The sequence below is a fragment of the Tripterygium wilfordii genome, chromosome 22 (assembly GCF_013401445.1).
Source record: "Tripterygium wilfordii isolate XIE 37 chromosome 22, ASM1340144v1, whole genome shotgun sequence".
Taxonomy (NCBI): Eukaryota; Viridiplantae; Streptophyta; class Magnoliopsida; order Celastrales; family Celastraceae; genus Tripterygium; species Tripterygium wilfordii.
In genome coordinates this window covers 3,801,530-3,825,567 of record NC_052253.1, presented here as the reverse complement: position 1 = coordinate 3,825,567, position 24,038 = coordinate 3,801,530, and the positions used below count along the sequence as shown (strand labels likewise).

The 24,038-nt window shown below is 35.8% G+C and overlaps 2 protein-coding genes across 2 annotated transcripts; both read right to left on the bottom strand.

Annotated features, from left to right (window-relative positions):
- Positions 1-2,198: 2,198 nt before the first annotated feature.
- On the bottom strand, positions 2,199-7,164 carry LOC119991390 (probable 2-oxoglutarate-dependent dioxygenase AOP1). The gene is made up of 6 exons (XM_038837751.1): positions 7,115-7,164; positions 6,226-6,281; positions 5,668-5,858; positions 3,839-4,152; positions 3,271-3,595; positions 2,199-2,671 (listed from the first exon to the last, which is right to left on the bottom strand). The coding sequence occupies exons 1-6, from the start codon at positions 7,162-7,164 to the stop codon at positions 2,429-2,431; spliced, it is 1,179 nt and encodes a 392-aa protein (XP_038693679.1). The 3' UTR covers positions 2,199-2,428.
- LOC119991839 (N-terminal acetyltransferase A complex auxiliary subunit NAA15-like) lies at positions 6,526-23,486 on the bottom strand. Its single transcript, XM_038838326.1, has 26 exons — positions 23,227-23,486; positions 22,335-22,413; positions 19,876-19,958; positions 19,619-19,768; positions 18,657-18,772; positions 17,542-17,647; positions 16,146-16,217; positions 15,943-16,058; positions 14,749-14,881; positions 14,301-14,378; positions 14,162-14,215; positions 13,979-14,049; positions 12,376-12,430; positions 12,186-12,281; positions 10,920-11,048; positions 10,728-10,810; positions 10,407-10,637; positions 9,417-9,549; positions 9,227-9,334; positions 8,960-9,091; positions 8,502-8,558; positions 8,216-8,313; positions 8,057-8,115; positions 7,856-7,967; positions 7,665-7,765; positions 6,526-7,395 (listed from the first exon to the last, which is right to left on the bottom strand). The coding sequence occupies exons 1-26, from the start codon at positions 23,275-23,277 to the stop codon at positions 7,199-7,201; spliced, it is 2,700 nt and encodes an 899-aa protein (XP_038694254.1). The 5' UTR covers positions 23,278-23,486; the 3' UTR covers positions 6,526-7,198.
- Positions 23,487-24,038: the final 552 nt, after the last annotated feature.

The window sequence follows — 24,038 nt, the reverse complement described above, 5'->3', positions numbered from 1 at the left end:
GATTATTTTTTTTGGGACTTATTTACAATAAGCATTTTGTTGAAAAGTATTATTTTAGCATGATTCAACATAAAAAACCTCTTTATCACTGTGATTTATCATAGGTGGGATAGTACTAGTAGACTGGACATCAACAGCATACACTAACACCTTATGTCCTTTTAAATATTCTTGCATGATGAGATAAATCTAAACTCACTTTGCTAGTTTGTTGTCTTTGAGAGAGAGTCGGGAGATAGAGGCAGAAAGCAATTGAGCAAAGCTAAGTGGGTTTGAGTTTTGTGGACTAGCAGAGCGTGCAAAGTTAAGTGGCCTTTGGCCCTTGAGTTTTATGGATAGAAGTTTAATGGATTTTGAATAAAAGAAGTTTATGAGGACCGATTTGAAAAAATATATTTTAAAGTATAATGCTTGAGACTCCCATTTTGTGATCCCAAATGACCCCAAAATCTATGTGCCATTAAAATAGTCATTGATTTAAAACATACATGTAGAACCCATTTATCATCTAACACTCCACATTAATTGAGGGTCTTTTGGGATACTTTTTGGGGTTCTCAAGCATTATCCTATTTTAAAGGGGGACAAAATTGAAAGAATCGATAGTATATATATGGGTATATTTAAAAAAAATATGGGGGCAAAATTGAAAAAACTAATAGTATCTAAGGTATTTTTTAAAAAAAGTAAAGGGAGCAATTGCCCTCTTACTTACACTGTGTATCTGTCTCTACTCGAGTTCAGACTCATATCGGATGTCTAAAGGATAAATTTTTATGATATCGTTTTAGGTTACCAAAAAAAAGGACCCCCGAAGAATGGATCGATTGCATTTACCCCCTTCTACTTTCAAACAAGCCAGAATAGCGAAATCAATGGCATAGACACACACACCTATACATACACCTATATATGCAAAAACATAGTGATGAGATGATAGAGAGAGACTCACAATTAGGAAATATACAGAAAGGCCAGATGACTTCACCTATCTGTGGCTTAGCCCAGCCCTGATTGCACTGACACTCGAACCCAAGAAGAGCAGTAGCCTTGCATACTCCTTGCCCACAATTTACAAAGGTACAAATATCTGCATATGTAAACACACTCAAGAACAGGATGATGAACACAGAGAGAGGAACAATGGGTATTTGATTCAGACTGATCAGTTTCCCCATCATTATCTCTTAATTAATTTACAAAACACAATTTATATATAATGAATTTATAAGCTAAACAACGATGGTCTTGGGTTCACAGAAGGTAATTTCGTCTTTAATTACTGATTATAATCTCAATTTTTTCATGTCAAATTTACATGATAAGAAGGAAAAAGAAACACATGTTTTCAAGAGGTTTAACAGCATTTTTGTGGTTTAATTCATTACAAGGAGGAAGAGACAAGCAATTTATAGAATCAAGATTCCCCAAGACGATTTTTATTCTTCCTATTGTTTTTTAGTTTTGTCTCATTCACATGAATTAGGTTTCTTTCTGTGGGCCGAGGCAAAGCCAATTAAAAAATATAAAAAAAAAACCCAGACAAAAAATAATATATATATATATATATATATATTTATCAAAAGTTGGAAGAGAAATCTTTTAAGCTACTGGATGCAAGTTCGATTCAGTCATTTTGACATTATTTACCTAATATGCCTACAACTCCTCAGTCGAGGTGGTTTAGGCATATCTCGATTTGTTGGTGCCCAAATTCGAGTCCTCCACCTCTATTTTTGTAAATAAAAGTAAAAAACAAGCATGATTAATTCTTCGTAAAATAATGGGTTTAGGATTTCATGTTGCCCAACAATCACAATTGCCAATAAACCAAGTAACAATGCGGAAGTATTAAAGCAATGAAAAATTAAAAACATGCATGATTAGTTCGTAAAATAATGGGTGTAGGATTTCGTGTTGCCCAACAATCCCAATTGTGAATAAACCAAGTAACAATGCGGAAGTATTAAAGCAATGAACAAACACAATCAACGAGACACTAAATTTAACGTGGCGAAAGCTCAAACGTGTAAAAAACTATTGGAAAGCCTCGTTCTCTCCTCGCGTGGGCTTCGGCCCGATCTTTACTATTGACAGAGTGGAGCGGGATAGATTGGCAACCCGAATTTAGAGCTGACCCGACAGCCAATCCGGTGGGCATGTCAGACTAAGAATTAAGACACACCTTGACTCATAAGTTGTACAAGGATTCTAAAATCACTCAAGTAACATAAAAGAGGATTTTACACAACCCAAGTCCATCCAAGACTTTAAAATCACCACACACACACACACACACACATACACTTTGTTCTACTACCGACTAATACTAATACATATGCCCACACAATTAATATTACATCTTTTGTCACAGCTGAGAAATTTATTTATAATGGCCTTCGATGATGCATCTTCAAATTGAAAAGCTTCAAACACCATAATATTCTTTCAAGAAACATTTGGGAGTCATATTCTTTTCCGAAAGGACTCTGCGAAAGTAGTCAAAATGTTCAAATGACTTGTACTTTAAAGGATGTTCTTCATCTTGTAGTTCTTCTGGTACTTGTATCGTCCCATTAATAGCCGCAAACAATCCAAGAGAATATCTCGCCTCCTTTGTTCTCAGCATGACTTTATGATAACAGTGCAGAATTCTGTCATTACTCCAAGCCTGAAATTAAGCCATATATAATAATAACAACTTGGGTTTCGAGTTTCACCTCAAAATATATGAGTAACGCTACAACCCCAAATATTATCCCCTATTTTAACCCCAATCCATGTGGCATGTGAAATACCTATTGATCATAAACACATATGTAAAACTAAACCGACACAATCAGAAACCACAATTAAGGCTAAACTAATGCTTAACATCGAATATCAACACTGGAATCCACCAGAGAGAACACTCTCAAGTTTTGTTTAATTTCTTAAAAAGCAAAAGATGATGATCAGCCTTAGGTGGCTACAACTCTAAATGAAAGGAAAAACACACAAAATGCAAAATTTTAAATTTAAATCGAGTTTCTCGACCAAGTTTCGCACAATTCTGACATGACTTCTCAATCTTACTAGCCAGTTTGCTTGTAATTAACTTGCCACTAGTCCTACATCAAGAACCCCTAAACATCGAACGGGCCAGCTGAATGGAATTTAAAATGGGGGTAAGCAAATGGGGGGAATAGCCTTAAGTTCAAGGATGTTAATTAAGAGTAGAAGGACAAAAAAATTGTAAAGAATAGGAATCACTTCCCTATGTTGACTTACCATAATCCCATCACCGGCTAAGACCAGAAATGATGAAGGTGAGAGATCAACATCAATCCACTCATCATCCTTAGTTTTTATCTGCAGACCGTTGACTAAGTTTTGGTAAAGTATGCTGATCAAGCTCATGTCAGCGTGAGAGTTCGCTCCCACGACACTGGATTCATTCTCCTTGGGCACACCATATCCAAAAGCTCGAAGAAGATAATCCATTGATCTTATGTAAGAATCGGCATACTTCTCAACACCATAACTTTCAAACAACATCCTTATCACCGTTTCATTCAATTCCTCAATTGTCTTTGTAATCGAGAGAACGCTTTTACTGATTCCAAAAAAAAACACCATATCATCAAATGGGTAAGGAAATAACGCCGAAACTGTGGTTGGGTGTGGGAGTTCAACTTGCGACCTCCCGCATTTACAAGGAGTTACCACAGTCAACTTCACCATCCCAACCAAAACATATATCATCAAATACACAAACTACATAATAGTATTATTCAAATTTCGTAAAATCAGAGAAGCTAGTAATATTAAAGATAAGATAACAATCAAATTTACGTACCAAAAGCGAACGTTTCCCTCAGGCCACATGAGTTCTGTGAAGCTTTGAGTTCTCTCTAGAGTTGTTGGGTTATCAATTCCTAAAGATTCAAAAAGTGGATTGAAGCCGAACTGTCCCCTGTAGCCATAAAAGGGCTTATCGCTGGTGTTCTTCAATTTCACTTCTAGTGGAAGATCAAACAATTCTTTCACTGTTGAGAAAAGTGTTTTGTGAAGCTCTATAGGAACTTTGTTGTAGACTGCCACAAAACAACCAAACTCTTCAAATGCATGCCTGATATCCTTGCAGGTAGAGAGCCATGTAGTTGTGCCATGCTTCAAGTTTTCCATGGAAAGATCAATCACGGGTACTTTTTGGGAGCTCATCATTAATTTTGAGGATCAGTTCAAATCGTAACACAAGTCGGGCCAGTTTGGAACTAGTGCCACTTACGGTTTCGTTTGGTAATTAGCAATTGTTGGTGAGTTTATGATATAGGACAAGTTTGCTAGTTTACATTAATAATTAGGAGAGGTAGTCATTTTCTTATTAGAAGTTTAGGAGTTAATAGTAATTCTAGTCTAATTAATATTTTTAATTTTATTATTAGTATTTTTTTTATAATTTCATATCTATTAGGATTTTACAATTTTAGTATTTTTAAGTTTAGCCATCTTTGGCAAAAAAAAAATGAATGGTGAATTAACATAATTTTGGAGATTTCGCTCAATTTTCTTTTTGAGTTTCAAACTTCCTAAGTGAATTCCAAATTATCTTCATTCAGTCATGAACTAACCAATCGATCTCATCACTTTCGCACTTCGTCATTTTATAAACTGTGAAAAATCTAGCTCAATTCTCAAACGCTTTTACAAACGCAACATTTGACCTATTTTGATACGAGGGGTAGGTTAACATTAACATCATATGATGATTAATTTATATTAAATACTAACTCAATTAATAGAAGAACAAAAATTAATACATAAGCTTCCCCACCAACAGATAGAGATTGCCTACCAAGAAGAAAATAAAAAAGAATCAAAATCATAGGGTTATGACACCTTAAGACGACAAGGAGAAAAGTTCCACAAGGAAATAAAGCCTAGTAATATAAATAGAAAGAAATCATACAACAAATGTTGAATTGAATTTGTGTATAATGCCATTTGTTTAATCCTACATTGCAGGCAATCCAATCATCTGTTAGCTCATACGAAACCACATCACAGGCGACGTCATGGATACACGAATAATGTAGAGATAATAGACATTTCTGACAATCAGAAACATAATTTAAACACACAGAAAACAACTTGCACAAATAATCAGGAATATTTTCCTTTGAAATTGTCTTGATACCTTCTAAGCAGATCCAAATTCTGTGAACCACTTCTCATGCTTGTCAATATCAGCTTGAGAATAGAATAATACAAGTGGTATGCTCAAACAATATGATGTAATATGAAGATAGGTCGGCACAGAACTACAATTATAAGATCAAGAAGTGGTAAATCGGGAGTTTGTGCATAAAAATATCCCCAAAAGCATTATCAATCGTTTGTATTGCTGCTGTACTAAAGAAATAGCAAGAAAAACTAAGATCACTGGAATCAGTTGCAAGAGGCATAAAATCCCAAAACCATAGGTAGTTGTTTTGTGTAACTGCCGCTACACTTGAAACGATTTGTCTAAACAAGCATCAAGAAAGACTGTCCTGCTCCTTCCACAATAAAAATGCCTCATTTTCCTTTTTGAACCGAATTACAGAACCTTATCGCAACAAATTAAAGGAAACCATAATCGCACCACAACATATAGACAAAAGTAGAGAGAAAGAGAGAGCGTACTTGTTGATCTGGGCAATGGCTCCATCGAAGAAGATGATGGAGGTGTCGTAGAGTCCCTCTAGAGCGTACTCCCTCGCTAGTTTCAAGTGATCTTGCAACCCCGCCAGCGAAGAGGCTCCCACCATTTATTTTCCTTCTACACGATACCAAAATTGACACGGAGAATCTCACGGAAGAACAATCTTTAGGTTCTTATTTCATTTCTCACTTCTCCCCTCCAAAATCTTTCACGTCACGGAGCTTCTCTCCGTGGAAGAGACTCTCTCGGATAGGGGCGGAAGTTGTTTTTCGGTTTCGTTTGTCACTGGAATCGGTTTTTCGATTCAATTTTCCCATTCGGTTTGGAACCGGTTTCGGATTGATGAATGAGCCAGTGGTTTTTAGGTATTTTAGGGAGAGGGAGAAAATTCTCTTGAGAATAGGGTTTTGGTATCATATGTCAATCAAATGGTTGAAGAGGTGTGTCATAATCATATCATATCACATTGTTTTGTTATTAAATTAAAATTATAAAATTAAAGAAATTACAGAACCCTAAATCAAATTATATTCTCTCACCTCTCAAAATTTTGAATTTTGCCACCAAAAAGGTTACAATAGCACTATCCCAAACTCTGTTAAACCCCACTAACCCTTATCAAAACCACTATGCAAACAAGGCCTTAGATTATACTTGGTACTTCGAAGGGGGTTTGAGGGAGGTATTTGAGGGTTTTGGATGACACCACTTGGGAAAACATGTGTGGGGCTTTTGTCAAACTTTCATAAACTTATTTGAGGTGTTGGTATCAATTCCCAAATTAGGGTGTAAGGTGAGATATTATTAATCTTACCTACTAGAATTATCAAGAATTTCCTTCCAACGAAAGACATATAAACCACCCCTCAACCAATAAATATGATGTTTCCAACAAATTATTTTGAACCGTCAAGTCTCCATATTATTGGAACCGCATCTCTCCCTCGACCGTTTAGCATACGGGGAAAGTTGACAACGTATATTCCAATAAAAGATGAAATTTGACAGACGCAGGTATATAGCGCTTATACATCATGGACGAAACAGTGAAAGAAATGAGTGCAGTACAACATGCTGCAAAAAAAAATCAGCTCTACCAGGTATTGTTCTGTCATCTCCGGATGTTGGACCAGTACCCCGAAATTTCTGAAATGCTCCCCTCAACTAAAAGAGCCATCAGTCTAAAAAACTTGGCTGCAAAGGCATGGAACCGCTACTGTCTAAGATCACACAAATTAGCGACCCAACAATAAGGAAAAAACAAAAACAAACCTAAAATAGCACCATGAACACAGGTTATACACATCTGCGAAGGAATGCTTTCAAAATCAGGTAGGGACTGGTGAAGAAATAAAATACCAAAACCAGAGAGCACACTATCATCTCCATACGACTCGGGATGATTCTCTTGGAGAACTCCAATCTCACTTGGTATATTTGAGAGCCACAGCTTGACTATCTGATCCACCACTATCCATCTACTTTAACTAATGCATAAATTACGTCTCTCATTCAGATCGTAAGGTCCTTGAAAGCTTCCAGTTTCCCATTTGATGCAACTGAAGCATTTTGATCACTTTCAAGATTCTCTGCACTGTTTACAGGGTTCTTGAATGCTTGGTTGTAAGCTGACTTGGAGACAGCAGAGCTCTGCTTGCCCTCGAAGTAGGTTGAGTAAGGGAAGTACTCAGCACAACGTGTCTTCCACCCTAAAGGAAAAGAAAATTAAAATATAGCACTAATGATGAACTACAGCATTTTTCACCATATTTAGGCCAAAATAACAGTAGGTAGATAACACAAAAAATATGGTGAATAGAAGTGGGATTTCGATATGGTATTTGCCAGCTTAAAAGAGGACAGAGCCAGCGCTAAGCATTAAGCACTCACTTTTGCGAAACAACTATCACTTTTGTGTAAGTGTAACAACTATTTAGTAAGTTAAAAACAGATACAAGTGTTAAATTTTAGTACGTACTTAATGCAGCATCATTATCGCCAAAAGCCGTTCCAAGTAATTTGTGGACAGCAATGCAATCTTTGAGTTTCCATTCCCTGACTGATCCAAGTGCCACATCCCTAATAAACACACACAAAACTGCAGTAGTCAAATGAGGAAGCATAGAGTGAAGACGATGCAACAAAGCAGTGTAACAGCAAAAAAGTTACCCTGGCACCGGCTTATTGGTTGAATTTTCAATTAGTTTAATAGCCTCAGATTTCTTGTCAGGTTCCAGAACATAAACCATTTCTGCTACTGCAGCTCTATGCATCAGAGAGTCTGCAGAGTAAAAAATAAACCAGTATGACAAAGTTCCAAATGATGTTCATGTATAAAAGTCAACACACGCTGCATGAGGTCCGTAATACCATTGTGTTTGTCGAGGAAAAACTTATTTGCTTCGCTCAGAGATCTCTCAAGTAAGTGACTATGACAACAGGAAAAAAGGCATTAAAATTAAATTTCAAATGGACCATCCAAAATGTTCAAGCACAAGCACACAAAAAATTGGCAATTTCTAAGAGAACCTGATAGCTGGGCGCTCAGCTTCCAAGACATTCCAAATAAGCTTTTCAGCATCAGTCACTGGAGCGGCCATCAACCCCACTTTATGGAAGAATTTAATCTGCATTACATAATATTCAAAATCATCACAAACTTTAGGACTCCTAATCAGTATTGCAATTTGCAAGCCCCATCAAAATCCAAAACTATTATGTCTAAATGTGACCATGTAGAGATTGAAATAGTGTGAAACAGCTTCAGAATAAGTTCCAAAGTTGGATAATTCATTCCATGAAATAAGGTACATACCAAGCAGCAATGCGAATCCGGATTCTCAGGATCCAACCTCAGCAGTTGCTTTACAGCCTACAGGCAAAAGTAAAACTTAAAAAATAATCTCACGAATTAAAAAACGTAAAATAATGAAGACTTTTTTAAGAGTACTACCCCGTCAGAAAATATGCAAATGACAAAGCCTGACAAAAGATTTTTTACTTCTTAAAAATTAAATTGATTTTAAGTTTTTAACTATACCAGACGAGGATTCAAATCTCTACTCACAGGGTCAATGACAAACACTTAGCCACTAGGCCAAACAAATGATTAAACCACTGAAAAATAACAACTCGATGTCAAGTATATTAATGATGTGCTCAAGTGTTTGTATGTAGAACATAGATTATCCCCATCATAATTGTTATTCAAATGTTATGATTTCACTATCATTTTACAAGCACCAATGGTTTACACTGTCGAAAAGAAATTACCTGCAACGCAAGCAGAATTTTCTGCTTTCTCATGTTTACTTCAAAAGAAAGCAAGTGGGTCTCCAAAGAATCTGGTGAGTTCTTCTGAAGCAGTTTCAAGTACTTTGTAGCTTCTGATAAGGGATCCTCAACCTGAATAAATTTATAATGTTGGATACAGGGTTAGACATTCGTAAATCGGTTTGGAAACTTTGTTGAACCTCCTCAAGAGGCGTAAATAGCAGTCTGTTTTCAGAAATCCTGAAACCAAAAAGATCTAGAACTAACCTGCAACAACTTTTCGCCATGTGGATCTGGGTCGACAGGCTTGACGTTCCGCTTTCCAGACTTGGAGACACCAGTAGCAGAAGATTCCTCATTTTTTACCTCTGCCTCCTAAACAGATAGAAAAACCTTACTATGAAAGTTATCGTAAAAAAACTACCCCCAAAAAAGTGAGTCAAAGAAGGTTAAATACTTTCTTTGCACGGGCCTCAGCCTTTCTTTGTTTTTGCCTCATCTTCTTTTTCTGCGAAGGAAGCAATTTTGACATTTCATCATCTTCTTGAGCTGCGGTTTTGGAAGGAGAATCATACAACTTTATATAACATCTGCAGCTCAAAATCCAAAAAAGGATAAATATGAACCCAAGAAAATCTGAAAAACATCGAGAATCCAACTGCAACAAGAAAATACATAGAAAACACCATGAACAAAGAACTACATCAGCGATGATAAACTGAAAATTAAAAACGAAGATGACAGACACCGATGTTGGACTCTTAAGTCTTAACACTCCCACTCATGTGTAGGTTGGGCATCCGATGGCTTGACAGGCCTACCTAACAGCCCAACTTGAGTGACAAACTGGGCCTGCTCCAATACCACGATAAGAAAGCCCATACACCTCCCTTAATAGGCCTTGTAAAGGAAGGAGGGGGACGCCATATATATGCTGGACAATAGAGCCCAAACAAACTGATGTCGGACTCTTAACAGATGCCATTGCCTCTCCATGAGAGCTTATATCTTTTAACTTGGTTACAAGGGGACAAATGGTTTTCATTCAAGACTTCACTTTGCAGTCATCTTTTTGCTTTTGTTTCTGATTCTTACTGTGCATGTTTAACTTTAGTTGCCAAGTGTTCAAACTTCAAACTGTTTTTTTGCACAAATGGAGGATTACTGTAGATTTGGCTAGCCAACCTTTGCCTTCTCTTACTGAATGGGGTCTTTTCTTTTGAGACCTTAGTTTCGTAATGCTTTGAGACATCTTTAACAGTTACATCATTTTATAAGCACTATCATATTTTTATCCTTTTTATTTTTCCTCTAATGTCCACTGATTTAAGGGAGGTGTATGGACTTTCTTATCAGCATCTAACATTTTCAGTTTCACGACAGTCGAAAAGAAATCCAAGTAATCAAAAATCATAAAAACCCATTCATATTCCTAAAAATGCTTTACCTGATAGCCCCAGCTGCCGCTTTGTGAAAATATGTATGTGAATGCAACCGATCCTGGAATTTGAGCATTTCAACATAGGAACGCAAAGTCATTTTTCTCAAGCAATAGGAATGGAAGTCAAACTGATCCTCAGTAATATCAGCATAGTGCTTCTCCACAGCTAAAAATTTCTTCAGAGCCCGTCCAAGATCACCTTGGCGAAAGTAACTTTCACCAGAAGCAAGTTCATACCTTCCAAACAGCAAATAATAAAGAACCAGTACGTCAGGACCAAAGGGCCTAGTTAACACAATGAGAACCCCCAAAAAAACAGAAACATACCACATGCACTGCATGTCATGAAGATTGTTGTGCTGATCCCCGTCCTTGGTAAACAACACAGCAGTTTTGTCTGCCAAAGCCACCTTCAAAAGAAAACAAAAATGCTATGAAAAAAAAATCAAGAAAACTTAGGGGACACAGTTAAGCACAATGAATAAATACTAAAATAAGAACAAGATAAAGCTTCAAGACCTTATCAGCCTGCAGCATGCGCTTTACACATTCACTATTTATGTAGCGATCAGCTAGATCCATACACCTAGCTTCATCTGCCAATGCCGCAGCAGCAGGCAAGTCCCCAACATGTTTCAATATCCGACTCTGTCACCAAAAAATGCCATGTTACTAAACTAGAAAGCAATCAGCTTGAGAGTGCAAACAATCACACAAATATTTTAGGAACAGAAACATGCAAATTGACGATAGATATACATTGATGAGAGAGTTTAGAAGACACCACACATATTGGAACACATCCTCACCCCAAAACAACCCATCGACACATAATGACAAGAGCAGTAAAAGTGTAAAACACCACTCGTTGATAATTAACCAAACTAATATGATGGCTAGTGACCGGATATCAGCAACCACACAATTGAACAAAAACATTAGAGCAAACATATTCATTTTGTGATATACTGCAGCACTAAAAAATTAGAAGCAAAAAAGAGGAACATCAAAGTGCAAAAAAATAAAGACAAAATAAAACTAACTGCTTGCTATCAAAGAATTGAGTTAAAGGTCCACTCTCATGTAGCTCATAAGAAGAGGGGACCAGATAGAGCTGATTCACAGACAATGAACTCGAATATATATTTCAAAGCACAAGACAATTGCATAAATTAATATCTTACTATAAACCAATATTTCTAAATTTTAGATTTCTGAAATTCAATGAATCTTTAACTATTCTGCAACTATATAATACATCTACCTTTTAATCAACAAGCTAGTAGTAATTCATTACTTAGATTTTCTATTTACTTAGATTTTCTATTTACTTTTCTTCTCTTAGTAATACCTCCTTTGCATATCACAACTCTTTACTAGTAAAATACTTTGCACCCATGTTCTAGCCTCTAAGGTCTTTGCAAATGAGTGAGCATGTTTAATAATATACTGCCTTTTGAAGCAGATAGCAGCATTCAACCATGAATAAAGATGAAATGCAATCAAGTCTCTTTCCAGAGAGGCAAAGAGGAGGAAACTTTCAGGTAAAGTATGCACATATCTTTCAGAAGCGGTCACAATTCTATACTCAGGCAAGCATTTTAACAGGAACTATTCAAATTACATAACAAAGCAATACAAGACTCAGGATCATCTATCTTCTTCATAAGTACAATCTGCTGAGACTTACTATACATTTCTTTCTATCACTTAAAAAAAAAAGTCACACATACACCACACACACAAACACGCAAGTTGCTAGACAGGTGATTTGAGAACAAAAACCTTAGCCGAATACAAATCGATTACTGTTGGCGTGTGCTCCATAGCCCCGTCAATTTTTGAGAGAGCAATGTCATATTGGCCTCGTTTGTCATAATGCTGCATTTTAACATAGTTTGTGAGCAAATCCTAAAAAAGGTACGGCTCAAAAACAAAAGGAAATAAACACATTATCCAATGGGTAGCAGTTAACCTGTGCCAAGAAAAATAAAGTCCACATATGCGTCGAAGGGGGCTCTTTTTCTTCTCTGCACTCATAAGCAAAGTAAAAATATTCAAATTACTTGATGTGCATTATAAGTTTATAACTAATAGAGATGACTCACCATTAATGTGCATGTCATATTTCTTATGTAATGATTACACTCAAGTGCTATAAATAGATTTGCATCCAAAACACTACTGACCAATTACAGGTCCTTAATTGTACACAAAACAAGAGTGCATAGTGGATGACAATGCAACAACATTATTGATAGTACTTACACAAGTCAATATCAAAACATCAAAAAAAAAAATAATAGATAAAAGAATCAAAACCTAGAGTCTTGATATGGTTAAAATTGAATTAAAAGGCATTGCATTGGGACTTGTTTCCTTCTTTTCCCCATTTCCAGTAAATTAAGCAGTGCACCTCATTTGGGGAGGACAAAACAATCCTACGTGAACATGGATTTAAGTTACAGACGCATACATAGATAGAAGGTCGAAGACAATAAAAAACCCGGAGGTTTTGTCTCGGGATGTTCACAGAAAGTCTCTTTTTCGTCTTTTCTCTCTACTTTCGTCCTTCCTTTGGCACACAGCTTTGCACCTAGTTTGTGTTTGTGTAACCAGTTGTCAAGAATGGGCAGACAGTTACGAGGAATCATGCTCGATTTCATCATGATATCAAAACTCAGGGTAGGATAGCTCCAGAACCATAGTTTTTGGATTTTTGATATTAAGATGTCAGAGTGATAATTTCTGTTATTCAAAACATCCACACAGCAGACAGCAGTTATGCACCTTCAACAACTAGCAAATAGCCTATTAGTCCAGAGAAGATCGCGGAGGAAACAAGGATTCTCTCGCCTAATTATTTTGCTTTGGTTTAGGAAAATCCCGAAACAACACTCTTAAAATTTCTTCTCTCTCTCACTATTTTCTTTGGTGCTAAAAGCCAAAAAGGGTAGCTTGATTGCATCAGCAAGTCAGCAACCCAAGAATCACAAGAGTATAAAAACTGCCATTGCTGGAACCAGACCCATCTAATCAGCTAAAGATCCAATATTTATTCCTACCTCAAGGCATATTAATCTTTTATTTCATGGCTCGCCCACTAACCCATATGTGATGACTGAAAGTTCTCTACGTTTAAATTCAAACGGTTTCAGATGTAGACACGGCTCCTGGGAAAAGCGGTGATTTCAACCCTGGAGAAGATAAATCATGTTTGTGTGACGCTTGTGCAATTTTATTTATCTACATCAGCTTAGCAAAATGAGGACTTGTTGTTTTAAATACGCTATTGATCTCGGGATTTACGGCTGAATTTGCAAATTGGTCTTTGAATTTTAAATTGTTCAATCAAATCCTTAATAAATGTTGTAAATTGATTTTAATTGTTAACACTGTTAGTGAGGTGTATCATGCACCAATATTGCTAATGTGGCATGGAGTTTTTAATAAAATGTATATCAATATGATCTAGCTAGCAGTTTTTTTGCCGATTATTAAAGCAGCTATTTTCAAAACATAAAAAATTGACTAAAAGGTCTTACTAACGTCAAACAACGGTCATAATCATATGTTACCTCCCAGGGAATCTTCCAGTCGTCCTAACTGAATCCTCCAACTCAAGAACCAGTTTTTCCAGAATATCTGCCTGCAGAGGTTCCACCAAGGCAATAAATTTAATAGAATAAAAACATACATTTCACCTAGTCCACGACATATCATTTGTAGGTCCCCTAATTAATAAATTAATGAACACTAACCTTGCCAAGCTGATCGTACAAAGGAGAAAGATCAGAAAATAAAGAAGGAACTCCCTGGAAAACCCAAGAAGGTCAAAATTATATACATCCCCAAAAATAAGAAAACCAGTCACAGTAGCGTCAATGAAACTAAACTTACCTTTGTAAGGAGAGGCCTAATATAATTATCCGCAGCTTCTCGAAACTTGTTACCTTGGAGAAAATCCAGTGGTATTCTCTGGAAAATAATAATCATATTAACCATCCACATTCCAATTTAAATCCCTACAGCATCTGAAGCTAAGCTCCTGATCGACATGACAACATCAATGACACCATTGGGTACGATGAACATAATGATAACAAAAGAGGAAAAGAACTTATTATCCTTATGTCAAGCTCCCCAAGGTGTCAAAAGTTTAGGCTCTCTCATACTTGGTATACTACAAGAATAATAAAAGAGGAATAAAACTTGCTCGGGAGAGCATCAGTAACCATGTGAAAATGCAGAATCTATGCTCATAGCCACAAATGCATCCAACCAATGACAACATTAATCTGCATCAAGGACAGGGCACCAAACCCAGCAAAATAAATGAGTAAGTAACCTTAACAGCTGCTGACCAAGTATATTGCTGCGCTAGTGAATTGTATAAGTTGTCTAACTGATCAATTTCCTCAGAAGAGTATCCACCCTCATCTGAATACAATCCAAGACATTTCTGCAGTCCTTCGTAGTATCTAAACAGTAAGAAATATTCGTTACTATTAAAATAAAAAAAATCAAAGACTCATCACACAGAAACCTAAATGTAGACAGAGTAATTATACTTTTGCCTGCTAAAACTGATGGCCATATTCCAATAAAGGAAAAATGTCATCTGTGCAATCAAAACATTGAAATCAAGGGGAATAGTAATTAAAAATAAGAAGAAAATATAAACATTTTGGTCTGACAATAAGAGGCCAAAAACAGTAGCACCTCAGCACCCAGGGAAAGATATAAAATAAATACTAGGTAATTATGTTAAGCAAAAGAAAGATGAAAATTAATAGCATACTGCTCTAAAAGGATGCAGAAAGGAAAGAAGAACAATGAGCAATATGGTAGCCACGATTTTATTATATTCACCCAATGGATCCCAATGGCTAGGGATTGTGAATACCACTTCTTTTTCTCTATTCCTCTGATAGTAATAAGCAACATATTGAAATGCCCAAAAAAAATTCAAAGGTCTTTCCTATACCACTAAAAACAACAAATAGAAGCATGACTATGCTCTTCTGAGAGTATAATCACTTCTTTGATTAGTGATGTTACATGATTAATCTTGCTCTAGGTTTATATTAAGTTACCAAAAGGAAAGCAATAAAACCAACCACATAATTTCTGTCTCACTAGGATAGTGTATACATCTAACACATATAGAACACTCGAGACATATTCCGTTTTCAGCATTCTGAAAAAAAAAATGGCAATTAACGACATGCATATCAAGAGCTATACAACGAAATTTTTGTCAAAAATGTGCCACTGTTAACAAGAAAGAATGTTCAAGTAATTGTATCATAGGTGAGAGAGACGCTTAAATATTGAGACTATCAATGCTTACCTCGAAAGAGTGGGAAGAAGATGAGTAAAATGTAACAAATGGCATAATGGATATGAGAAGAGAAATTAAGAAAGGGACAGGAGGAAGAATCGGCATCGCAGAATGCTTAGCAATAAGTCCAATCATTTTTCTAGAATGGAGGTTCCAAAAAATCTGAGTAATGCCAAATAATAAGGGTAAGAAACTCACATATAATTGTCAGGATTCATGGAAAGTAATTGCCTATACAATTTGGCACCCTCTTCCAGGCGACCAAGCTTCACTAACAGAGAAACTTCTTGCTCTTTGTAAGTTAATTTATCAACCTATGTTTACATCAATAAAAGCAAAATTCAGTCGATGGTATTTCGTGTTGAAAATTTCAAAAGATTTCATTGTACAACCACACTCACAATTTTTGGCTCTTTCTTGTATAACTCCTCAAGTGCTTTTTCAAGAGAACCACATTCATCTAATAGAGAAACCTGGTGACAAGATCATGAGTATGTGGAAATTTTAAAAAAAAAACAAGAGATCAAAATAATATAAGCATCAGTTTCATAATTTTGAGCAACTCATACGTCCCAACAGCTCATATTGTCATGCCTGACAATTGGAAGAAAAAAAATTATGTGGATAACCTCAATCATTTTAAACATAAGATACAACATGATTCCATGATGATCACCAATGGAGTTCCCAAATAGTTAGTTGAAAATTATGACAAAATATGCATGTTTAATTTTTTTCACATGAATAAGACAGTTGATTAGTAGCCATAAGAAATTATAATTAGTACTAGGTACTATTAATCTAAAAGGGTTAGGACAACATAGGCAAACAGCTACTCCAATAACATTGCTAATAAAAAACATAGTGGACAATTTTAGTGCTTCATGTGAATACGTTTTTTCTACCACAAGTAGACAGAAACATCACATCTACTCCCGTCAGGTCAATAGCTATGCCTCTTTGCAATTGGAAAAAAAAAAAAAAAAAAAACCAATTCTAAGAGAAATGAGGAGAGGAGGCAGCTTTTCTTTTCATCTGAAAAAGGTCAAAGGGTCCAACCAAGAGTAAACACAATGCAAGTCCAAAATGAAAGTATGGAGCTGTAGAAAATCTGACATTGCTAATTCCAACCTCCTCAGCTATCACTTTTCTCAAATGTCCCAACCCAAGCAACCTTGCTAGTAGCGGGAACTTCTTGACTTCACTTCTGACAATAACATTTTTAATTTTGCAATGATAGAAATAAGAGGAAATCCATCGCAGCTAACAACAGAAAATTGAAGTTTATTGTGTTGATTCTGTTGGAAAATTGTCGCACAATTTGGAAGAAAACAAAAAAACATTTTAAGGTATGGCTCAATTTTTGCGTTATTATTTCCTTTGGATCACATGACAGCTTATAAAACCTAAAACCTGAATGCTAAAAGCCTCTTTTGTGGTAATGGTACCCCTTACACATCAGTGACACAAAATCACATTTCCCAAAACTATACATTCTTGAATGAAGTAGCCAATCTCAAGGGAAAGTTTGAGTAGCTGAGGTAGCAAGCTGGGACTATTCATGGTTGAAAATTGAACCAGATAACAGCTATTGCTTCAGATTGTATGCCCAACTTGAAATTCAAAAACAATTATAACAAGATGATGGTAAAAGGTAATATATATATATATATATATATATATATATATATCTTTTTGCAGGAGAAGACATAAAAGTCTAAAGTAAATAATAAGACGAGAGACAAGAATCGTTACAGAATACAAACAACTGTGCATTTAATAAGCCAATGAAAATACCTTATATAAAAGCATTTCTCCATGTTCACACCGCTCATTGTCCGGAGGAAAATCATCTTCAAGTGTGCCCTCATATGCTTCTAGAATATCAACTGCTTTTGAAGCACTGGAAAAGGAAGAGTTTAATATTTTATTGATAAAATTGATAAATTGGTAGATGTGTAAGCACTTACAGAGTATGGTGGCATAACAAGAAACAATTTAATGTAATCAAGTGTGCACTCCTTGTATTAATCTTTGTTTATACATGTTAATAAGTTAAAAGACAACCAAAAAAGCAGGTGTATCCTTGATGCACAAAAACCAGAAAGCACCAAAAATATGCCCCTACATCACCAAAGAAAAATCCATGTAGTGGCAAGAGAAAGTAGACCTTTGTGAAACAGCGACACAACCAAGCAAATTCTGGAAAAGCACGACTCTCTATTACAGATGTTCCACAAGAAATGGCCCATCATTTCTTTCCAGCAATGACAAGGAAAAAGGCAACCACTTATTCAATATTAATTTTGCTTCCCCATAAACAAGAGTACAAGACACAGAAAATAGTCAACATAAAGGTAATGCATTTACTTCACTGGTAAACAATGATGACTGGATCAATGTTGACTACATCGCACATCCAACAAGTTAGCGAATTGCAAAAGTATGATTTGGACCATGCAAGAAACTTGAAGAAACACACAACAGTTGCTAATGCAACAAAAATAAATAAAAATCCTCCAGCATAAATAAGTTCTGCAAGCATCTCCAATCAACTCAAAGGTTTACCCTAAAAAACGATCATCACAAAAGGAAAAGAACCAGGAAAAAAATTGATTAGCATTAAGAAAAAGAACAGAACAGCATTTTAGACCAAATTGTTTAGAGAGATGAATGTTTAATTGCTTCAATTAATTTATGCACGTACAGGTTTTGAACAATCTTAAAAATAAACTTATGTAGTATCTCATAAAGTTAACAAACTACTGGCTTCACATGTCTTAAATTAACTGATTTGGCCCATTTGGGTACTAGTAATTTTATCCGAACCACGCACAAACTTCACATAAGAACCATGACCAATAAATAATTGTTGAAAACATAGCTCGTCATATCTTAAAATTAAACCATACTGGGAATTTAGATGATGGGCAACAGCAAAGCCGATCCAATTCATACGATGATTTGGTTTCAGAGTCAGCAGTTGCTGTCTAGTCTCAACAAAGCCCGTCAAATCCCGCATTTGCGCCTGTAACATAAGTGTTTATGCGGCAATATTAGATGAAATAAAATTTAGGCTTCCACAAAATATTTCTCGTCTCAGCAACTAATAGACGCTGCATCAAAGCGAATCCAAGATTTAAGCTATTGGGGTTTAAAATTAGGTTGGGAGATAGTTTATGCTTTTGAAAGCCAGAAAATCAGAGTTTAATAAATATAAATCAGATGGGCAGCTGATTATATTTGCTGTAATTGTAAGAGAATTAAAAATGAATAAGGCAGGTTTCCAGGCATCAAACCTTGGGAAATTAATTTATAAGCATTACATCCAAGGGTTAGCATCACAAGGAAAGAAAAATTTCATCACACTGTCCAATTCTACCAGGAAATTCTCTCAGAATGGTTTATGCATCGCAAATGACTTAACCACCAACACATTGAAATGAAAACTGTGGAATCCCAGTCTAGTTCAGCTATTTGAAAGTTGCATACAGTAGAGATGGAACAAACAACAAAAAAAACATGGTGCTACTGCTATGTAATCAATCCCCTTGAATATTCTGTATTTTCATGCCGGAAAAAGTAGGCAGGAATCATATTCAAGTTATCAAAATCGAAAAAATATATATATTTTCATCCATCAAATCCTTGTAGTGAAGTCTATCAAGTCTCAAATGCATAATTGCAGATCATATAATTTAGTTATTTGAAAGATCCACATAACCATTAATCTTAAATAACACTACAGTCTACACATATTATTCACCATCTCAAGTCGGCTCAGCAATAAATGAATTAGTTTATAAATAGTTCCCTTAATAATACAACTATACAAGAAGTACCACAGTCCACACATAGGAACTATAATGCATACCTGCAACAGTGACAGGTCGCGTAGAATTTCAATGTTGTCTGGGTCTATTTTCAATGCATTTCTATAGCATTTGATTGCCTCCCTATATTCCCTGTCCGACCGATAAAGGAGACCATAGACATGCCAGCAGACATGACTTTTGAGGTCATTCTGGATTAAGACAAAAACTAATACACAAATTAGTGGAGGCAAAAAGAAAGAAAGAAAGAGAGCAAAACAACAGTTAAAATGCAGCAATGAGAAGAGAACATCCTAACCTTAAGACCTAGCCGGACAAGCTCATATGCCTCAGATTTACGATCCATACAATTTAAAGTCAACCCCTTCATTGATAAAGTTTCTGGTACCAGGAGGGATCAAAAGTGCATTACTACTATATCAGAAAATCACAGTAATGGGTTCCACAAATAATTAACACAATGAAAAAGTTGAACGATGAAAATGAACTTTGTTACATCAGTGGGTGTTCATGAGCGATAACGAAGGGTTTCAAGTAAGAATATTTTAGGAATTGACAGAAGCTGGAATATGGGAAGTGCACTAGCCAGCACCTGAGGGTCGCTTGTTCTGCGAGTCATGTGGTCATAGGGGATTCATGATTCCCAAAAAAATATATGAATAACTACAGAACAAACAATGGCCTCACCCTGTTCAATCTACAATTTCATATCCAATAAAAGTGGCAAGTTTTAACTATTAAGACAGAAAATAACTCACATTCAAAGAAAGCCACAAGATCTTGACCTCTTTTACAGGGCCAGATTCACCCACAATGTTCAAAAGTGCCCTAAAATGAGAGAAAATCCATGGATGGGACATGAGGGGGAGGGGGGGAGGGGGCTTTGTGGAACTCATCGGCCAACCCCGACATAGAAGTAGGATTGACTGAAGCTAAAATGACCATGACAGAGGAAGGGATTTGAGAAATTGCTGGCATTAGTAAAATAGTTGAGACGAGGAACAAAACAAAAAAGTGAATTATCTTTTTTCCATTGTTTATTGACCAAAAAATCATGCAAAAGGCTCTTTATGCTACTGGCTTCTCATGGGTCAATAGTGCAACAGTAAGGGAGGAAATGGATACTTGGACCTATATGTATGGCAGAAGAGATTGAAGTGGCGGCATTGCAGGCCCTCCTTTCACTATTTATCACATGGTGTGGAAAGAAAGGAACCAAAGAATGCTTCGACAGAGTGGAAACAAGTATCCACAACATCCGTGATAACTGGATGCACCTGCTGTGTCTTTGGCAAAGTAATCATATGGAGGAGGATGTAATTTCGAATGCCACTGACTCTATATCTTGTAGAATGTCGACCATTGCAACAGTTTTTCCGGTGTAGATGGGCAGCATCCCCTTGTTGCCTATTCTATTATATTCATCTTTTACATCCCTCAGAGAAAAAAAATTGATCAGCTCTCACATGAATGATCAGTTTGATTTTTCATATGTTACTCACTCAAGATTTCTCTTCATTTGCTTACTTTTGTTGTTACAATGATGAATATCCAGAATAACCTATTCAATTAAAAAGCCTAAGAAAACATTTTGCCACATCACCTCTGTATCGTCATATTACTTATGCTCATAGTCGAGGCTCAGCTTAAAAAGAGTTGAAGGCTTAATTGCACAGCTTAATAGCACATTCTAGAAAATGTTTAGATTTATTGGGATCCTCACAGTTAGTATCACTCCTACATCATCTATCATCCACCTTCTTGAGCAACTACATCCTATGCACCACTCCGAAAACATTTTCATAGTTTTGCAATGACCCATCATCAATGCCTTAACTCCAAATAATATGAAGTTTGCTAAATTAATACAGGAACATTTATTTGGAGTTCACCATGAGGATTCTCTTTTGCCATTCACTTGAAATGCTCCATTCAAACTCCAAGAGAAAGCATCACATCATATGACAATGATGAATGAACAGAGGCACCGTGTTCCACAGACAACCAAAACAATAACTTAAACACATAAAATAATTATAATGGGCAACCAATATTAAGGAAGTATCCAATGACAGTATCGGATTGTATTAACTTATGTCTCTTCATGTGAACTTTTTCTTTTTTGAACAGAAAAAAATTCTTCATGTGAACTTATGACAGCATCACATTATATCATATGAAAATATAAGCTTCCTTGTTGCTCAGGTAAATTCCTTATCGAATGGATGAAAACAAACGCCAAAGTTTATCTTATGAACACAGGTTCCTAAGATAAAATCAACAGGGAGTCACTCAGGTATCATTGGGGGTTCCATTTAAGTCATAGCAATCAATTGCCAACTTTAAGCAGGAAGCTGTATGTCTAGGGATAAAAAAAGGTATTATATACTCAATTGTCCAGTAAAAATAAGCATAAACAGCCCCTATCCCGACATAATGAAAGATTTGCTTAAAAGTTTACTTCTAAACATAAATTTGATTTGCAAATATCCCACTGCCTACCTTTCTATTTTTAATGAGAACATTCATTTTGTGTTTTACTCAACGGTAATTAACTAATTATTAAAGTGCTTACAAGTTACAACACACTTTTTTCCCCATTTTGGTGATACAGAACAAACTCGTGAAATTATTAAAGTGTTAAGAGATGAAGAAAGCATGCAAGATTAAACATGAAAAAAGGCAAATGAATAAATCATTTTCAATACTCAGGAAATTAGAAAATCTAATTTAATATTGAAAATGAAGCAAAATTACCTCCATGATCTGGAAACCTTTTCAAAATGGCATCGGCTGCTTTGAGTCCCTTCTTATACTGTTTAGTTTCATATGATTTCTGCAATTATTAACATGTACAAGAATCATGTTTCAATCAATGATCACACATGGCCTCCAAACAGCAAAATTTAGTATAAGAATAGAGTCCAGTGGAGAATATGAAATAAAAAGGATAGATGTTACATGCATTACACCCTGGAATCATGTAACATGGTAGCTCTGCAATAGTCCCAGGAACTGAGAAAAAACACTCAACACAAAAATGTTGCATTGGGTTATACCCATTATCTATCGTGGATATTGGATAGCGCTGAATAAGATTGGTGTACCAAGCTAGCTTCAAAATTTTTAAGTAACATAGGCTGAGTGAAACTTTTCAACCTAACAAATTTGAAGGTTGCTCCATGAATTTATCCACTTATGTTTCTTACCCATTGAAAAATACGTCGTTGTCTCAATGCATTTGAAATTTCCAACAGATGACGAGAAAACATGCAATACAAGGAACTAAAACTAACCAACACAAACCTCGATATCCACTCAACACTAAACCCATAATTCCACACCTTTTGACTAAAAAAAAACTCGGCTAATCCAACCACTTACACACCCTACTATCAGCGTATTATAGGTCAAAAAAAAGTTCAAAATTCGTGTCCGTTTACTATCAAGAACAATAACAGCTTCGATACACAAAGTATTTAGGGTTTTACATAGAACAAAACATAATCCAATCACATCAAGCAATAATTAGGTTTATACAAGCAAGAAGTGAACTGCGAGTCTGCGATCAGTAGGATTGGAAACACTCGTTACCCGTACACAAACATAAAGAAAGACAGAAATATAGCGAGAGAGTCGGAGTGCTTACAACGATAAGCTTGAAGAGGCCGGCCTCTTTGGCAGGCAGAGAAGCCCCCATTGTTGCAAAGAGATTGGGGAATTGTAAGGGCTTTAGAGAGAGAGAGAGTAAGCTTTAGACAGCTTTTAGAGCGAGAAAAAATGGTAATTGGGGTTTTTCGAGCCACTATGAGGGGTGGCTGCGGTGACGAGAAGAGAGACTGAGAGAGTGGTGGCGTCTATCTGCTGCAACCCTACTCCGAATAGTGAAGACTACAAGCGAACCCAATACCAAAATTTGACCCAATTGCCAATTTAGGATTTAGAAGTACTTTCTGATTTTTTTTTTATTTTTTATTTTTGCAGGTAATATTGCATAGTGTATAAATGAATGAAAAAAAAACTGTATACGTATAATGTATATGTATTAAAGGTGTGTAATTGCTCGGTGTCATGGCATAACATTATAAATTAATGTGGTGTACGGTAACCAATGGAATTAAACTATGTCAATTCACAAAGAGTTGGTGAATTTTTAAAATTTGAATTATAAACACATATCTCTATTCTCAATTATTCATGTATTATCACAAACTACTCGCGAATTGGCACCAACTTATTGTTTATGATACATTGCATTAGCATGTGACACGATGTGAGAACACCATTGATGTTAGAAAGTGTGAAATTATCTGATTATAGGAATGGAACACAAAATTTAATTTAGCTCATTACTTTGCTAACCTTTGCTTCCTAATTTCATGGTTGAATGAATAACTCAATTTCAAGTAAGTCATTAAAAAATTAGTTTAATTTCAAAAAAAATTTATTAAACTTCCAAAA

What these genes read in the sequence shown, in the direction of transcription:
- LOC119991390 (XM_038837751.1), bottom strand. Translation starts at nt 7,164, where the DNA reads ATGGATAGTGGTGGATCAGATAGTCAAGCTGTGGCTCTCAAATATACC. An exon ending in GTGGCTCTCAAATATACCAA is followed by an intron (nt 6,282 to 7,114) that starts GTGAGATTGGAG and finishes GGGGTTTAACAG; the next exon opens with AGTTTGGGATAGTGCTATTG. An exon ending in GAGGGAAACGTTCGCTTTTG is followed by an intron (nt 3,596 to 3,838) that starts GTACGTAAATTT and finishes TTTTGGAATCAG; the next exon opens with TAAAAGCGTTCTCTCGATTA.
- LOC119991839 (XM_038838326.1), bottom strand. Translation starts at nt 23,277, where the DNA reads ATGGGGGCTTCTCTGCCTGCCAAAGAGGCCGGCCTCTTCAAGCTTATC. An exon ending in AAGGTTTCCAGATCATGGAG is followed by an intron (nt 19,959 to 22,334) that starts GTAATTTTGCTT and finishes TCCTGGTACCAG; the next exon opens with AAACTTTATCAATGAAGGGG. An exon ending in CGATAATGATGCTGCATTAA is followed by an intron (nt 7,396 to 7,664) that starts GTACGTACTAAA and finishes CTTTTCCTTTAG; the next exon opens with GGTGGAAGACACGTTGTGCT.